The 16,953-nt window shown below is 36.9% G+C and overlaps 2 protein-coding genes across 4 annotated transcripts; one reads left to right on the forward strand and one right to left on the reverse strand.

Annotated features, from left to right (window-relative positions):
- The first annotated feature begins 3,483 nt into the window (after window positions 1-3,483).
- Window positions 3,484-7,820, forward strand: LOC107830852 (protein ANTAGONIST OF LIKE HETEROCHROMATIN PROTEIN 1-like). 3 transcript variants are annotated; one of them, XM_016658521.2, is made up of 4 exons: window positions 3,484-3,777; window positions 4,860-5,881; window positions 6,729-6,908; window positions 7,401-7,820. In XM_016658521.2, exons 1-3 carry the CDS (start codon window positions 3,606-3,608, stop codon window positions 6,864-6,866), a joined length of 1,332 nt encoding a protein of 443 aa, XP_016514007.1. In that variant the 5' UTR covers window positions 3,484-3,605; the 3' UTR covers window positions 6,867-6,908; window positions 7,401-7,820. The 3 variants fall into 3 exon arrangements, with proteins under 3 accessions (XP_016514007.1, XP_016514008.1, XP_016514006.1); XM_016658522.2 differs by lacking the exon at window positions 7,401-7,820 and having other exon boundaries at window positions 4,860-5,180; window positions 5,283-5,881; window positions 6,729-6,993; XM_016658520.2 differs by lacking the exon at window positions 7,401-7,820 and having other exon boundaries at window positions 6,729-6,993.
- LOC107830851 (sulfate transporter 3.1) lies at window positions 7,587-16,268 on the reverse strand. The gene is made up of 12 exons (XM_016658519.2): window positions 15,689-16,268; window positions 15,179-15,386; window positions 14,782-14,953; window positions 14,206-14,271; window positions 13,479-13,592; window positions 12,572-12,688; window positions 11,551-11,677; window positions 9,130-9,416; window positions 8,828-9,018; window positions 8,659-8,744; window positions 8,440-8,516; window positions 7,587-8,007 (listed from the first exon to the last, which is right to left on the reverse strand). Exons 1-12 carry the CDS (start codon window positions 16,038-16,040, stop codon window positions 7,816-7,818), a joined length of 1,989 nt encoding a protein of 662 aa, XP_016514005.1. The 5' UTR covers window positions 16,041-16,268; the 3' UTR covers window positions 7,587-7,815.
- Window positions 16,269-16,953: the final 685 nt, after the last annotated feature.

Raw genomic sequence — 16,953 nt, forward strand, 5'->3', positions numbered from 1 at the left:
GAGTAATTGAAATCATTGAGAGTTATCTAAAGTTACCCGGTTCAGTGTCTGTTGTGCTTCGTTGAATAGGTAGGGCGCGTCTACCTCGTTCATTTTGGCTCGGTCTTCCTCGGTCACCAAGCACCGAAGGTAACTGGCCACCCCTACGGGGGCGGAAAGAACTCGAGCATCCTCTGAAATGGTAATGACAATGGACCGCTTCTAATCAGGATCCACACTCGAGGCAAGGAACCGATTGACCAATTTCGGGCTCGAGTTAGGCCCGCCTGCCCCTAAGGTCGGACTCTTCCTCGGTACCTCTATGTCACCCAATCCGGTGATGTCTTCCATGGCGGTGGAATCCACGCCATCAAAAAAGCAGCGGAAGGTGTCATCCGCTCCATGGGCCCCTTCGTTAGGGCAATATTTCACCGTTTGAGCCTCGTTGTACATGGACTCGGTGAACGAGGGCGACTCGTTGATGTCTATCACACCGAGTGCCTCCTTCAGGGTATTGCCCGCATCTTGGGAAGCCTCGGCTCCGGTCTCCTCATCGATCTCCCTAGCTTGAGGCAGATTTGCCTCACAGATCTCTGGTTCGGAGGCCCCCTGCTTTCCGAGATGTGATGGCTCACGGGCCACTAGAACAAAGGGTTCTTCTTCTTCGGATTCGTCCCTTAGCCGATAGAGTGAATCCGAAGTTGGGGCTCGGGCGCTGGTGCTTTCTTTTGACTTGCGCACCAGCATTCTCCTTGTTTTCTTTTTCTCCGAGCTCGGGGAACTTGGAGACCTCTTTCTTTTCTTCTCTTTGTCCTGTCTCGGAGCAGGGGACTCGGTAGGTAAGTCCTCGCTACCGGCTGGAGGCCTCAACTCGACATCCTTAGATAAACCTGCAAAAAAGAAGTAAATGGAGTAATGGCTTAATGTTAAAAGAGAAATCTTAATACTGCCTACTTGGGAAAGAAGCCTTACCATGGGAGCGAGCCTCCCAACGGCCCTTCGAGAGCTTGCATAACGAGCGCTCGGAATAGGGCATATGTGATACGATACCCTCGACACACTCCTTGAGTTGTGGAACGACATTTGGGACCCGAGCTACGGCTGCACCAGCACAAATCACCAATAAGAAAAAGAGAAGTAAGTTTAAAATCGAAATTTGAAAGTAAATCGTACTTACATAAGGTATTTCACTTATCGGGGAATGGCCTGCACTCAACTAGGATTAAGTCCGAAGTCCTCATTCTGACAAAACGGCCTTGCCAACCCCGATCCCGGTCCATATTGATATTTGAGAACGAGGCTTTACTGCCCCGCCGCATAAGCTTTATCATTCCCCCCCAGAAGATTCGGGGACTGTATAAGCGTAGAAGATGGTAGATAGTGAACGAGCACCCATTGATTTTGTTCACAAAGAACCGGAGGAGGATCACGATCCACCAGAGCGATGGGTGAATCTGGCCTAGGCACACGTTGTACCTTCTGCAAAAATCCAAAATGACCGTATCCACCGGGCCCAATGTAAAGGGATACGTGTAAACACTTAGGTATCCCTTGACATGGGTGGTAATGGCTTTATCAGGTTGGGGACCACTATGTCCTTATCGACCCAATTACAGTCTTTTCAGACCGTGGGGAGAATCTCTTCGGTGATCGAGTAGATATATCTCAAGACCTCCTCACACCAGCCTTGTAAGGAGGAAGGCTTTTCGACCTTGAGATCGACGTTGACCGAGTATCCCCCGAGGATGAACATTTTCAAAGAGGGTTCAGGTACTGGTTCATCGACAACAGCGCGCGAAACAATCTCCTCGACCTCAGTAGCCGATCGCGAAGTAGAAGGATTTTCTTTCCGGGGAACGGTTTTTGAAGTCTTTGCCATTTCTTTAAAAATGGAGGAAAATCCGAGAAAGACGGAGAAAGAAAGGAAGTTTAAAGATTGGACTTGATGGCTTAAGATGAAGACGGGTAAAAATTCTTGCAAAGGATCTCGAAAAAACGGAGTAAAAGTGCTAGAAAGTGTTGAAATCTTAAATATACGAGGGTAAAAGGTTTGGATTTAAAGTTAAAATGAACGAATGATGGGGTATTTATAGTAGTTCAGCGACGTTTGGCATCCAGGGACGGCCAACCATCGACTAACATGCATTTAATACCATTAAAACTTGACCGACGAGACGTTTCAGTCGTTTTGTCGTTTCTGTCACGGTGTATCGAAGTAAGAATCAGAAGCTCATGTCGTTTCTCGTCGTTTACTCTCCGAAAAAACAAGGGTACTATCTGTATACGGGTAAAATCGAGTTCATGGTGCATCCTAACCTCTGACGAGATAAGCCAGGCTCGAGATATGGCAATAAGGGACTGAAACCGAGCCAAAGTCCCACCGGACTAGAGCCTGGGGGCATGACGCATGCCTTCGAGGATATCGAGGCCATGATCCCGAAATCGGTCCTAGCCTCGAATGCCTTCGGAGAATATTGTCAGACGATCCAGCATGGCCAACATAAGGCCAAAATATCCGTGACCGGCCAAATGTTACGGCGGGAATCTCGACACGTATCGATAAGGAACCGACAATCATCGAATCAAAAGATTTTTTACCTTTTATAGAGTTATATCTAAAATATAACTCCCCTACTATATAAAAAGGATCTAACAATTTATTTGAGACATTGTAACACGCACTCAAAAGCAATACATTATTATTTACTCTCTCTTTAAGCTCTTGTTCTTCTGTATCTTGACACCGATTATGGTAAATTCGGCTCGAGGGTGATTATTCCTTCAAGGCTGAAATTGTCCAATTCGTGTGGTTTGAATTTACTTTGTCATTATTTATTCAATTGCAACTTAATTTATCGCTTTTTATCAAGTTAATCCGCGTATCCTTAAAATCACTTATAAATTTAATTGTTATCCGATTTTGAGGGTAAATAATATTATTTATAGAGCATTTGATTTTTGATAAATCTATTTACTAATATAGTCTTTACATAATTAATACATTCCGAACCAAAGATGTATTACTATTGCTCGTATAATTTATTCTTATATGAAATAATAATATAGTCGGAAGCAATCAAATTACACTTTCTTTTTATACTTCAGTCGATCCTTTTGGGATAAATTACATTAAATACTCTTATAATATACTCCCTGCGCATCATATTCTCTCGTACACGTCTTTAAGAAAAAATAATTACGATGGAATTTTGACTATTTTACCCTTATTTATGTCTTAATATTTAATTTTTTTCATTGGTATTTGAACAAAGTTAGTTATTTATAATTTTCAAGGATAATTATTATTAAGGGTAAAAAAATAAATTAATTTTGTTTTGAACTTTTAAAGTGATAAATAATTTGAGATAATTATTTTTAGTAACTAATATGATACGGAGGGATAAGTAATTAAGTTACAAATATGTGTTGTTTTTAACTGGATCTTAATTTAGGGATATTTATGCCTTTTCTCAAAATAAAAGGGTCCATTAGAAGTAACCCACCTCTTTTAGAGAACCTAAAAAAAACAGTAACCCCGTCCTCGACCAACAACGAGGAAGAGATTTGCATTTTACCGGCTATTGTCCTTTCGAAACTTTCCCCTGTAATAGTTAACACATCGGTGGATGGCTCCACTAAAGAAATCGAAGAAAACGAAGAAAGATTCAAAGAAGTTTAAGAAAATCAAACACAAAAACAAGAAAAACAAGTCCATTGGTATTGTTGCAGTTGAGAACAAAGGAAGTAGTGAATGCGATTGGTGGGACAGTTTCTGGCACAAGAACTCACCAACCCCAGGTCCCTTTACATCTCTCTGTTTTTACCCTGCTCGAAGTTCCATTCTTTTACTAGATTTTAGCTAGAATCTGCTAATTGAATTGTATTTGAAACCCATTTAACTTCAAATACTGTTGAAAAATTCACTATAGCTGTGTAAGCCTTTACGTAAAACTCGATCAGGGTGTGGTAAATGTCAAGCTCGGAGCTTTATGCCTAATTTATTCAAATTTGGTGCATTATTTTAACCCCTTCTATGTGAAATTCACAAAGCATAACAGGTCCAGACTTGGAAGTGGGTTACTGTAGGGTAAAGGGTAGTGTACAATTCCCAAAAAGAAAAAAAAGAAAAAAAAAAGGTGATTCCCATCTGCCTAAGCCTTGGGGCAGAGTTAGCCGGTACTTGTGCTGGTGGGTGTTAGCAGGTACCCGGTGGAATAGTCGATGCTCGCCCAAGCTGGCCGGACACCACCGACTTATAAAAGAGAGTAGTGTGTAAAATAGTATGATGGTTCATATAGTCGAGTCCAATTAGTTTGGAACTAATATGTACTTGATTGATTTACTGCATTTTATCTCTGGATTCTTGAAGTATACTTGAAGTCAACCCTCTAACACTAGAAAGAAAAAACATGTTTACTCATTTAAGACTCTGTGCTGGAAATGGACTCTTCTGCTTGGAGCTTTAGCGTAATATATTCTACAATTCAAAGTAGTAAAATCCCAGGCTGTTTAGACATAGTTGAAGCCAGAACTTTTACATTGAAAATTTGTGTGGTAGGAGCTGTTACAGTTAGGATATTTAAGCTAATAATTCTTAGGTTTGTAATACGATTGTTATCTTTGGTATGGGTATGAAGGTTTTTCCCACTAGATTGACCCTAATTTCCTCAAGAAAGCACGACGGTGAGGTGTTGATAATATCTTCCTAAATTGCCGTTGTCTGCATTTTGGCGCGGTCTGCATGAATATTTTATGTAACAAGAATTCTTGGTCCCCGTCTTACTCTTTTCTTTTTGCCTCTTTTTTGCAATTTGTCTTTTTCGTTTTTAGTCTCTACAATGCAGGGATTAACTCTCCCCTATACCTATTATATCCTGTAGGTTGTGGTGTACCTTGTGATGAAGAGGATGGTTTCAAGTATTTCTTCCGTGTTTCAAAGAAGACATTTGATTACATATGTTCGCTTGTAAGGGAGGACCTTATCTCAAGACCTCCTTCAGGTTTGATAAACATTGAGGGAAGGCTTCTTAGCGTTGAGAAGCAAGTTGCAATTGCGTTGAGAAGATTGGCTTCCGGTGAATCCCAAGTTTCAGTTGGGGCATCATTTGGTGTCGGGCAGTCCACCGTGTCTCAGGTTACCTGGAGATTCATTGAGGCGCTGGAAGAACGTGCAAAGCACCACCTTAAATGGCCAGAACCTAGTAAGATGGAGATAATCAAGTCTGAATTTGAACAATCATTTGGATTACCTAACTGTTGTGGAGCAATTGATGAAACCCACATCATAATGACTCTTCCTGCAGTTCAAACCTCAGATGATTGGTGTGATCAGGAAAACAATTACAGCATGCTTTTGCAAGGTATCGTCGACAGCGAGATGCGTTTTCTAGATATTGTGACGGGATGGCCGGGGGGCATGGCCACTTCGAGACTGTTGAAGTTCTCTGGATTTTACAAACTCTGTGAAAGCGGTGATCGTTTAAACGGAAATGTCAAAGTGGTTGAAGGAGAAGAACTTAGAGAATACATTATAGGAGGTTTTGGTTACCCTCTTCTTCCGTGGCTTATTACACCATATGAAGGTGACGACCTCTCAGATGCTATGTTGGATTTCAATGCATTGCATGAGACTGCTAGGTCAGTTGCAGTGAAGGCTTTTGCGCTATTGAAGGGAGGTTGGAGAATCCTTAATAAGGTTATGTGGAGACCTGATAAACAGAAACTCCCAAGTATCATCCTCGTGTGTTGTTTACTTCATAATATTATCATTGATTGCGGAGACCGATTACATCCTGACGTTGCGTTATCTGGTCATCATGACCCAGGATATGAGGGACAGAGCTGCAAGCAGATTGAATCAACAGGGAGATTAATGAGGGACAAATTAACTAAACACTTACAGGTTAACAAAAAAGAAGCCTCGATCTAGATGATCAGCTAACATTGAGTGGTGTAACCGAACTGCAGATATTGTTTAAAATTTTTAGAGATGAGACAAAGCAGTTCACGATCTTTTGCAAGTTACATGTTTTGACTGGAACCAAAAAAGAGTAACTTGTAAGGATGAGTTGTGCGTTTTATGGGACTTGTTTAAAATCAAGAAGACTCGCTCGGTGCGTTTTGAAGAACCAATTATGGGCGTGCTACCTGAACCTGATATTTACTCTCCAAAAATTATTGGTACAGTAAATATCAGGCTCTGGTAACACATCCATACTTGGTTCTTGAAAATGAACCGAGCGAGTCTTCTTGAGTTTTTTGGATGAGTTTTCACTATTGTCATTCGAAACCCTCTTCCCACTACTAGTACCTGACATTGTCTTTGATGAACGTGCCCCATCTGTTTGGACATCACTGGTCCTTCTTGCTCCCCCTGGCACAGATGGACGGAAATTAGGATTGGCACTGTAATTGACATAGCCAAATATCTCTCTCAACATTTTATGTTGTAAAAGCCTTTTCTTACCACCATGGTCCTGTGAAAGAAAATAAATCGAGGACCTTTACTAGAGTATAAAGCTTAGCTTTAACAAACTTACCAAGTAAAGATCTTCCCACAACTCATCCTTACAAGTTACTCTGTTTTTTTTTTCTTTTTGTTCCATTCACAACCACTAACTTGCAGAAGATCGATGAGCTGCTTTGTCTCATCTCTTAGCAAGATCCTAAATATGGAAGATATTCTCACTCTCAAATAGCTGCATTCACATTGTGGATTTTACTTGGTGATTTCTTGCTACTATTAGCAGGGCATCTCTTCCCCAAGGAAAAAGAGGGCCTCGTCAAAAAGCTTTGCTTCAGACCATGCTGAAGATAAAAACGGAGTTCAGGTGCAAGATCTTTCTGAATGTAGAAGAGGCTACTTCATGGTCCTTGAGTATATGTGATGACTTACAATTCATACCAAATCTGTTTAACATGTCATTTAGGTAAAATCTTTCTACATTATTCTGATCATGACTCCTGTTCATTTTTGTTGTGACATTTAGCCTGTTCTAGATCATCTTTATTTAACTCGGGGCTTGAATCAACTGTCAATAGATGCTTAATCTTAACGGACGGCTGCATGTCTTTCTGGAAAAGGTTAAAAGGATAGAGGGAAAGAAAAGGTCTTTCCGAACTAATTCTTGTCAACAATTTTCAAGGAAGGGAAAAGGAAGTTAATAATATAAAGTTAATTACCCTTATTCATCCAACATTTTAAGCCACTGGTGGTGGTTACCATTTCATTCCCCTCCCCTTTTGATTCCCCTTTGGTCCCCCTTTGTTGGAGCTATTGCTCCTTTGGTAACTCAAACCCACAACCCTGAGGTTGTAGGTGTGTGGGTGGGTGGGGGGTGGTGCTAACCATCTGAGCAACCCCCTCTTATCATGATGAACTATTTGTAAAAGCTGGTGAAGTTCTTAAGTCTATGGTGCAGAACAAGCTGCATTTTGCGAGACAAAATTTCTGGTGTAGTGATAAGCTAATTGATCTTGGGAGGAACAGTGATGTGAAACAGAAAGCAATCCAACAGTTACTCGTTCAAGAACGGTATGCACCTCAATGTACTTCTATTTGCAGGTAAACAAAAAATTTTGGCGAACTTGAGATGAGAAGCAATCAGTACACAGGTGACATTCATTCTTTTATTAATTAGAGCACATTAATTTTACAAAAGGTGGAGAGAAATAAAGCCACTTTCAGCTTTTTCTAAGGAAGAGTACTGCAGTAGAATGTGGCTCCTTTAAGCCAATATGGTATGCTACATCTTTACAAATTAGATGCACACATGAACCACTACAACACTGTTCAATAATACTACTAATAAAGTAGACCAATCAATTAATTTCAAGTCAAACGTTGTTGCTCCATTTTTGGGATGCATCATCTGTTGTAGATTTTGGTTTGCAGGAATGAAGCATGAAATTGCATGCTCCCACAGCTTCCCCTACTGTTAGAAAGATCCATTCTTGTCCTAATGTCTCTATGAATTTGGACTTGTTCAACTTTTTCATCACCTCTGCTCCTGGATTTGCCAACACAAGCTGCATTGCCACAAAAAAAAAAAAGCCATATGTTACACAAATTTATCTTCTATGCACAGACTGTCCATAAAAAGCAGGATCAGGATTAGTAACCTGAATTATAATGTAGGTTACCTGCTATAATAAGTTATAAAACACTGATTGTATAAAAATGGTCAAACTTCTCTATAACAGTCTCGCTTGTTCTGATATTTTTTGGCTGTTATAGTGAAGTGCTGTTATAGAGGATATATACTATAACATAATATAAAAATCAGTTGCGAGAAAAACTTGGCTTTTATAGTGACCGCTGTTATAGAGAGGCCTGACGGTAGTACTTTTAGTGTATGTAAGTTAAATCCTACGTGATAGATCTACTTTATGGTGCACAATTTATCTTTATAACATATTTGTTGCGGAAAAAAAATAATATTCGGAAAATAAGAGGCCAACCTTGTAATCTCTTCTATCAAGATTTTTCTTAACTTCTTCGAGCATGCTAATTCCACTTGTATCAATGTTTCCTACAGCTGCCAATCAAAGAATGTTTTAGCTGTCAATGCTCAAATTCAGTTTTAAATTTTCTTGTGCTACGTTTTAATGATTTTGCTATTATTTCAAAAAGATAAACTGAGTGATGAAAGAAATTATAGACTGCATAAATTAACTAACCTCCCATATCAAGTATAACATACTGCAATGTTGTTTCTCCTGAAAATTTTAACTTGTCTTCCTCTTCGTCAATCCACCTTGAGATCCTATAACAAGATTTGAATTAACCATAATTAGTCGAGACGTGTGCAAGCTGATTCAGACGTCACGGTTATCAAAAAATAATTACCTCTCCCTTAAATAGCTAGAATTAGCGAAGTAAATAGGGGCTCCAATATCAAGAATGAGAACGCCTGGAACGTTGTTTGTATTTGGGTAATGCTCAACATTTCTGTAGATCATAGAATCTGGGATATTACCAAGTACCAACGTCCTTGGCCTTGCTATAAAAAGTAACACCCTTAGCAACGATAATCCTACCTGCATTTCCATTAAACAACATATTTATAAGTCAAACCATATCATTATCGGTCAAGTTTAACACTGTAATTTTTTTTAACACTTAGTGCATAGAACATAAGGGATACTTACGGCTAAGACTAAGCCAATCTCAATGTTGGCAAAGACAACGCCAATATAAGCACTGATGCAGACCAAGAAGTCGAATTTGTCGACATGCCAGAGATGAATGGCAGCATTATAATCAATGAGGCCGAGCATAGCGGAGATGATAATGGAGGACAGGACGACGAGGGGAGTGAAGTGGAACAATGGCGTTAGCAACAACAATGTCACCATTACTGCCAACGCCATGACGATGTTTGATACTGCAGTTTTGCATCCTGCGTTAAAGTTCACTGCTGATCGCGAGAATGGCCCTACAACATAAATAATATTTACACTATCAGTATATTTTAACTTCTTATAGAAGGTTGACTGTCTTATTTTTCAAGTTACTAATGCCACATATTGTGGACAGTTGTATGTAATTATTTTTTAGGGAAAGCAGTAGTGTTAGAGCCTGTTTGGATGAGCTTAAAAGTTGGTAAAAAGCACTTTTTAATCTGTGGAAGTGTTTGGCAACAAAAAAAAAAGGTTTAAAAAAATTAAAATCTGCTTAAAAAAAAGCCAAAACCAGTAAGTTGGAAAACCCAATTTTTTCGAAATTGGCTTAAAAGCCATATTGCTTTGACCAAATATATTACATTCTTATCCCTTATAATTTTTCTTAATCCCGAAATTACCCTCGCTTTCTTCTTCGTCTTCTTCCATAACTTTCCTCTCTTTTCCTTTCGTTTCTTTCTTTACACTTTCATTCATTATTTTCCCCTCTTTTTCTTTTCCTTTCATTTCTTTCTTTTCGCACCCCTCATATTTTTCAGTAAAATATTTTTACATATTCGAAGAACTTTTATCAATCTAAGTGGGGAAAAAATTAAAGGGCAGATGAATTAGTTGCGATCTATTTTTAATTTTTTATTTTTGGGTGGTCGATTTATTAGTTTAAAGAAAAGGTTGATTTATTGGAATGAGAAAGAGGAAACTTTTTACAAATAATTGGCTCAATAGCTCATCTATCTTCCCATTTACTAACCCAGCAAAAAATAGCAAACACACAAGACAAAAATGAAACAATCATCTGTTTGAAGCTATGAACAAAAAATATAATATTATAGTAATCATCTTGTTTATAATGTTAACAACTTTAAGGATAATTCAGTCATTTTAACAAGAAAAAGTGCTTACGAGCACTTCTTTACCAAACACTTCATCAGCTTTTTTTTCAGTTTCAGCACTTTTATCCAAACACGTAACTGTTTATTTATAAAATAAGTTTCAGCACTTATAAAATGCTTTCAAGCAATTAACTTAAAAGCCACTTATTTTAAGCCAATCCAAACGGGCTCTTAGTCTTTTAAAAAACACAGACCTGTTCACATTTTGCTCCATTTAAACTTATTTGACTAAACTACTCCATAAATTTACGTTAAATGTAATGTTAATTTGCTAAGAAATTGAAATGTCCTTACTACATTCCTCATTCTTTCTTCTTTTAATTTGTCTATTTTTTTTTTCCTACAAGGAATTGTCAATAACATAATATCCCTTAAGTTACGCATATTACGACTCAAACCTAGACAACCCCACTCGTTTCTTACCTTTCACCCCTCCAATTTTTAATATATTCCTTCCCATATAATATGGTGTAATTATGTTTCCTCTTTTCCAATCTCTGTCCCATTAATCTTAAGGCTTTCTTTCTCTCTCTCTCTCTCTCTCTCTCTCTCTCTCTCTCTCTCTCTCTTTTTTTTTCTTCCTTTTGTTGGTAGGCATGTGGAGACATACAATCACGTGGTATGGGCCCAAATGGGATGTTCGTTTTCCTGAGTAATGGACAAGAAGTGAGAATAATCCATTTCAACTTTCGGCCCATAAAGGAAATAAAAGAGAAAAGGGAAATAATAACGAGAAAATAACACTGTATAGCCGCGCTAAAAGTGATAATACCCAATAATAACCAAGTCATATATGATATAGGGGTCGTTTGGTAGGAGTATAAGAATAGTGCAGAATACAGTGTATTAGTAATGCAAGGATTAGTAATGCATGAGTTAGTAATGCAAGCATTAGTTATGCAGATATTATTTCTTATAAACTGTTTGGTGTGGTGTATTAAAAATTATAATGCATTGCATAATTTTAAGAAAAATAGTTGTTTACAAAAATGCCCTCCATATTCTCTAGCTTTAAGGGACTTTAAGGACAATTTTGTCTTTAACCATACTAATGCATTGCATTAATAGCCTTGGTATTACTAATGTCATGGTTTTCTATGCATTACTTATACATAGGCTAATACCAAGTATGATGTATAACTAATACAAGTATTAGTTATACATATGTTGAAAAAATATACCAAACAAAGTATTAGTAATGTACAAAGCTAATGCTTGCATTATTTTTTTTAATACCTTCTGCCAAACGGCCCCATAGTAGTATGGAGGAACATACCAGTAGTGAGGTAGCAGGAGGTGCAGGAGCCAACAATATTCATCATCCCAAAAGCAATCATCTCTTTGTTTCCATCTATATGGTAATTCTTGAACATTGCAAAGCTTCTCCCTACTGCTATTCCTTCCTGTCCATATCAATAAATTAAAGGTTTTAATTTTAGTGTAGTGTGTTATAAAGAGCCTCAAATATATTAAAAAAATTCTATGCCACATAATGCAATTATAAGTATACGAAATACACTTATTGTCTATAACCTTGTAAGTTTACGGTGTCACTGAAAGTGGCCTTCAAAGTTCGCACACAATTTATAGAATTTTGATTCATACATATATGACAAGAAGTTATATACACTGATATTGTATAAAATGTTATACTATAATTGCAATTTTACTAGTGACTTTTGGTCGCCAAAGAAGCCTCAAGAAGCAACAAATTATGGAATAGTTACAAATTAATTACTCCCTCCATTCACTTTCAGTTATCCAATTTTGACTTTGCACTCTTTTTAAGAAAAAATAAATAAAGTTTGTTTTACTGTTTTACCCATAATAATGATAACATTTCAAAAAGTCTTGAAAAATGATTCGGGGAATGAACAGTTAATGATACGGGTAAAGTAAAGGGCATCCTGGTGCACTAAGCCTCCGTTATGCGCGAGGTCCAAGGAAGGACCGGACCACAAGGGTCTATCGTACGCAGCCTTACCCTGTATTTTTGCAAGAGATTGTCTTTATCTTGATTAGCTAAAATGGACAAGTAAAAATGAAAATATATTTTTAATATAATAGACAAGTAAAAATGAAAATAAATTTAAGTTTTATACTCTAATATTGTATTCAAATTCAAAGCGGGGAACATTATCAAGATCCGTCCATGCACACATGTTTTGTATGCTTGTTCTTGAAATTGTAAATAGACGTAAAAAAAGAACATTAGATAGTGAAAAGTAATGCAAGTAGGAGGAATTGCAGCAGAGAGAGGACAAAGGTTGAGATTGGAAAGCAGATCGAGTGCTTACAGCAAGAGAAATGACACCCGTGACTATTCCTGTTTTGATAGCAGTTGTCATATAGGCCGACCCAAATGACAGATCCATTATTGACGGAGGATTTAACCCTTTCTTCAGCTCCCCTATCTGTTCCAATTTTTCATTTTCACATAATAAGAATCCAATGATTGATCAATAATATAAAGCAACCACAATTATTACAACAATCCTTTGCACAAACTTTACTTATATTAATGCGCTAAAGTTTAATTTAAATTGTTGAGTATGTTTCAGGTTATAAATCTCAGTTATTGTGGGTAGTTGCTTATATTTATTTTTATAGTAATCAAATGGGGTGAAAATTATTTTATAATGTGTAGAATTAAACATTCACAAAAATCCTGCCATGCTAAAGTTTTCATGGTACTACCTACTTTTTTTTTCCCGTGACCGACAAAGTATGTAAACACAAATACAAACTTTTTTTCATTTCATTTTCGTTGTCTTGTTTGTCTTTAAATGTCAACTTGACCAATTTTTATTAAGACAAATGAAGCTATCAATCAAAAGTGTCTCTTTAAAATGCACCAATAATGAATATGAACAGCTAATAAACGTAGAAGTATCAGGGCTAACCAATTTTGGCAGTAGTAGGTTGTTTGTCCAATTGTCCCAAACAAACGTCTGTTGGAGTATATAGTATGTCTAAAAAGGGAATTCGATGGGTAGAATTATGAAATCGTTGGAGCTAGGTAGGATTTATGTTCTTATACTGTAGTAAACTAGTAGGAGTAATTCTAAAGTCAAATGAAGTCCTTGAATTTAAGAGCTTAAGCTAACACGCGAGTTTAACTTCTATATAATCAATGGGATTAATTAGCAATATTAAAATAAGACAGTTTATTAAATACATTATTATAAGTGATTTTTTTCTTACCACTGCAACACCGTGTTTTTCAGCGTGGGTGACATAAACGAGAATAGTTCCCAATATGACGGACGTCAATGGCGCCATTGCTGAAATCCAGAACAGCTTCGGTCTCTTTTGGCTCTGCATGCATGCATATATTAGCAACTTTCTTAAACTACACTCTCTGTAATTTTTTCTATAAAAGTACTAGAATACTACTAGTAGTTTTCTATCAAAAAAATATAAAAATTATGTAAAAGGGGAGTTTTGGAGCAATATTCTTTCCACGTGAAGGGAGTTTTGGAGCCAGGATGAAGTTATCTCCATGTGACCTATAGATCACGGGTTCATGCCGTAGAAGTAGTCATTAATGCTTGCATAGGGTAGGCTGTCTATATCACATCCCTTGGGATGCCTCCCTTCCCGGACCCTGCATGAAAACAGAATGCCTTGTGCACCGGGTTTTTTTTTGGGGGGGGGGGGGCAAGAAATAGAAGACATTGGCTTTAATTTGTTGGAACTTTCGGAGTGGGAGTAGGTTAAATCGAGGAGCAAAGTCAGTGTCCATCAAAGATATTTGGAAAGAGTAAGAAATTAACAAAAGTTGAGGTTAGGTATGAAATTATATGAGGAAAGATAGGAAAGCACAATTGGCCATTATAAGTCTAAAGGGTATCCACTTTTATAGTAGACTGCTTTTGACTTGTGGATACTATTCACATTTCAAAAGGTCAAAGTCAGTGTGTATACTTACAAAAAATTTAGCCATCATCAGGTAGAAAAGGAAACAAAATCCTAGCACCGCACTTTCCCATCGCCACTGCAGTTATTTATAACCAATTGGCTATCATTAGAGTATATTTAAAGAAAGTTACAAATATAAGTACTTGGAGTAATAAATAAACAAATACTAAATGGATAAAAGTGAGTAACACTAATCCAACTCAAGCTCATTTGGACACTATACAAGTTTGATTCTTCAACGGGAAAACGAAATGAACAAAAAAAAAGTAATTAAAAAAAGGTCTTGTATCAGCAAGAATTACTTTTGAACACGAAAAAAGCACTTCTATTTAACTTTTAACCGAAAAGAGAAAGAAAGAAAGAAATAACAAGTACTGAAAACAATTACCATTTATTTTGTCGAAAAGAATAGAAGCTTTTACTAGATTTAATTTCTTTTATATTATAATATAGTTTAATTTACTTGCCATAACAAATTACTTATGATATTACTCCATAATTTATATAGGTTAACAAAGCATACTTGTTACAGAATAATTATTTATAATAGATTTTCAAGTAACATGATAGAGTAAAAAAAATTTACCTGCTGAGTTTGGGTAAAGACAGAACGTAAGACAGAGACAACATCTGTGGCATGAGTAAAATGTTCAAGACCAAGTATTCCCTTTAGCTGCTGTAGTATCACCACTGTAGCTGCTCCTCCCATAAATCCTACTATGGTTGCATGTGATAGAAAATCCACTATAAATCCCAGCCTGAAAGATTAATTAACCATAAATTAATTAAGCTAAAATTGAGCATCCCGATGCACAAGGCATCCCGCATTCACGTAGAGTTCGGGAAGGGTCGCACCCAACGAGTGTGACGTAGACCAACCTACCCTAATGCCAGCATCGATAGCTGCTTCCTTGGCTCAAACTATTTTAGTACAGGCGATATAGTAAATTAAGAACGTACTAACATGAAATAGAGACACTAACCTGAAAAATCCAAGAGCTAATTCAAATAATCCAGCAAAGAATGTGGCAGTGAAAGCAAGATGAAGATAAAGTGCTGGATTCTCAGTTGCATTAACTTCATTTCCTATCATAGAAGCCATTAGAAGCGATCCAACAGCAACTGTCCCCACTGCCAAATCTCTTGAACTGCCCATTATTGCGTACACTAATGGTGGAACAAAGCTTGAATCTGCAAAACACAAAAATAGCGGATCTATGTAAATTAGATGGATTCAACCCTTAGATTCATATTATTGAACATATTTTATTTTTAAAATTTTACGTTCAAAAGTCTAATATTTTTTTTTAAAGTTTTAGTGCACTTGAACCCGTTAACTATATGCAACATGCGCTACTCCAAAACTACTAAAGACATGAGTTGTTGTATTTAAGGTGTTGAACTGTGTATATCACCTCATAAGTTTTGGATGAAATGATTACACACTTTAACATGATATTAGAGCCGACAAAAATAATTATATCAAGACTCACATAGGCCAAGAATAGGTGGCAAGTTGGCAAGTTTTGCATAGCTTATTCCCTGAGGAATAGCAAGACTAGCTATGGTAATTCCAGCAATAAGATCAGATTTGAAGAACCCAAAATTGTAACGAGAACCCCATTCAAAAATTGGGAAGAAATACTGAAGACCAAGTATGAATTTTCGAAGGGGTGTTTGGTTCTTGAATTGCCTAAGGGGATCATCTGGAAATAAAGTTTCCTTCACTGTATTCTTTAGTGACTTGAAAAAAGGTTGTGGTGGTGGGATTTCCACTCTATGTATGCCTGTCCCTGCGCTTTCTCCATTCATTATTGATGGGTACTCATAATCTGCATTACCCATTCTGATAATATGTAGTATTTTTTTCTACTCAAAATCAATAATCTGACACAGAGATTATATATCCTGTGGATAAGGACTTCTGAAAACTCTGAAGGTAAAGCTTTGAAATAAAGAATATTGGTTGGACTGGCTTGGACTGAAGGTGGGGTGCTTTATATAGGAGTATGTAGAAGGAGTGTTCGACACTTTTTTGAGTGCGGTGGAGGGGTAACGGGGACCAATTACATTCTTGATTGATTTCTATCATTATCTATCTTTATATAAATTAAAAAGTTATAAGGGAAGTCAAAATATAAAGAAACAAACTCACTAAGAAATCAAGGGGTGTCATTATATAGTATATATATATATATATATATATATATATATATATATATATATATATATATATATATATATATATATATTTTTTTTTTTTTAATTACTGAGCTAAACAGTGTAATTTTCTGACGAAGGGGTGTTGGTTGACACCCCTTGGGTGCATGTGGCTCCGCCACTGAGCACATATATATAACGGTAAAGACACCCTTATGAACTAAGCATGTGTGGCCAATCGCCGCAATATTATACTGTGTATAAGGTAAAATATTACTTGTTATTGATAAAAAATAGACGTTGAACACTCTTTGCATAGCCTACTTGCAAATGGTGTTTAATTTTGAACACCCTTATTGAATTAATTTTCCGACTTCGTCACTCGCTTCTGCTATTCAGCCGAGAGCCTTGAGCATTATGCAAGAACGTTTAGTTAATTAGTGTATATATTTTCTAACTATCATTAGTTTCTATTTTTATCATATTGTTGATATATTAATGCTTATTATAGAAACTTGTAAGTTTTGTAGAGTATGTGTTACAGTTTAGGGATTAATGGTATACAAACTTTTGACATCATTAAGGTGTTGACCTACAC

The sequence above is a fragment of the Nicotiana tabacum genome, chromosome 22, assembly GCF_000715075.1.
Source record: "Nicotiana tabacum cultivar K326 chromosome 22, ASM71507v2, whole genome shotgun sequence".
Classification (NCBI taxonomy): Eukaryota; Viridiplantae; Streptophyta; class Magnoliopsida; order Solanales; family Solanaceae; genus Nicotiana; species Nicotiana tabacum.

Excerpts from the sequence above, each read along its gene's own strand:
- LOC107830852 (XM_016658521.2), top strand. The coding sequence starts at position 3,606 with ATGGCTCCACTAAAGAAATCGAAGAAAACGAAGAAAGATTCAAAGAAG. Across the intron at positions 3,778-4,859 it reads CAAGAACTCACCAACCCCAG|GTTGTGGTGTACCTTGTGAT; the intron begins GTCCCTTTACAT and ends TATATCCTGTAG. Across the intron at positions 5,882-6,728 it reads AATTAACTAAACACTTACAG|GGCATCTCTTCCCCAAGGAA; the intron begins GTTAACAAAAAA and ends TACTATTAGCAG.
- LOC107830851 (XM_016658519.2), bottom strand. The coding sequence starts at position 16,040 with ATGGGTAATGCAGATTATGAGTACCCATCAATAATGAATGGAGAAAGC. Across the intron at positions 15,387-15,688 it reads GCCACCTATTCTTGGCCTAT|ATTCAAGCTTTGTTCCACCA; the intron begins GTGAGTCTTGAT and ends TGTGTTTTGCAG. Across the intron at positions 8,008-8,439 it reads TTGATAGAAGAGATTACAAG|CTTGTGTTGGCAAATCCAGG; the intron begins GTTGGCCTCTTA and ends GTGGCAATGCAG.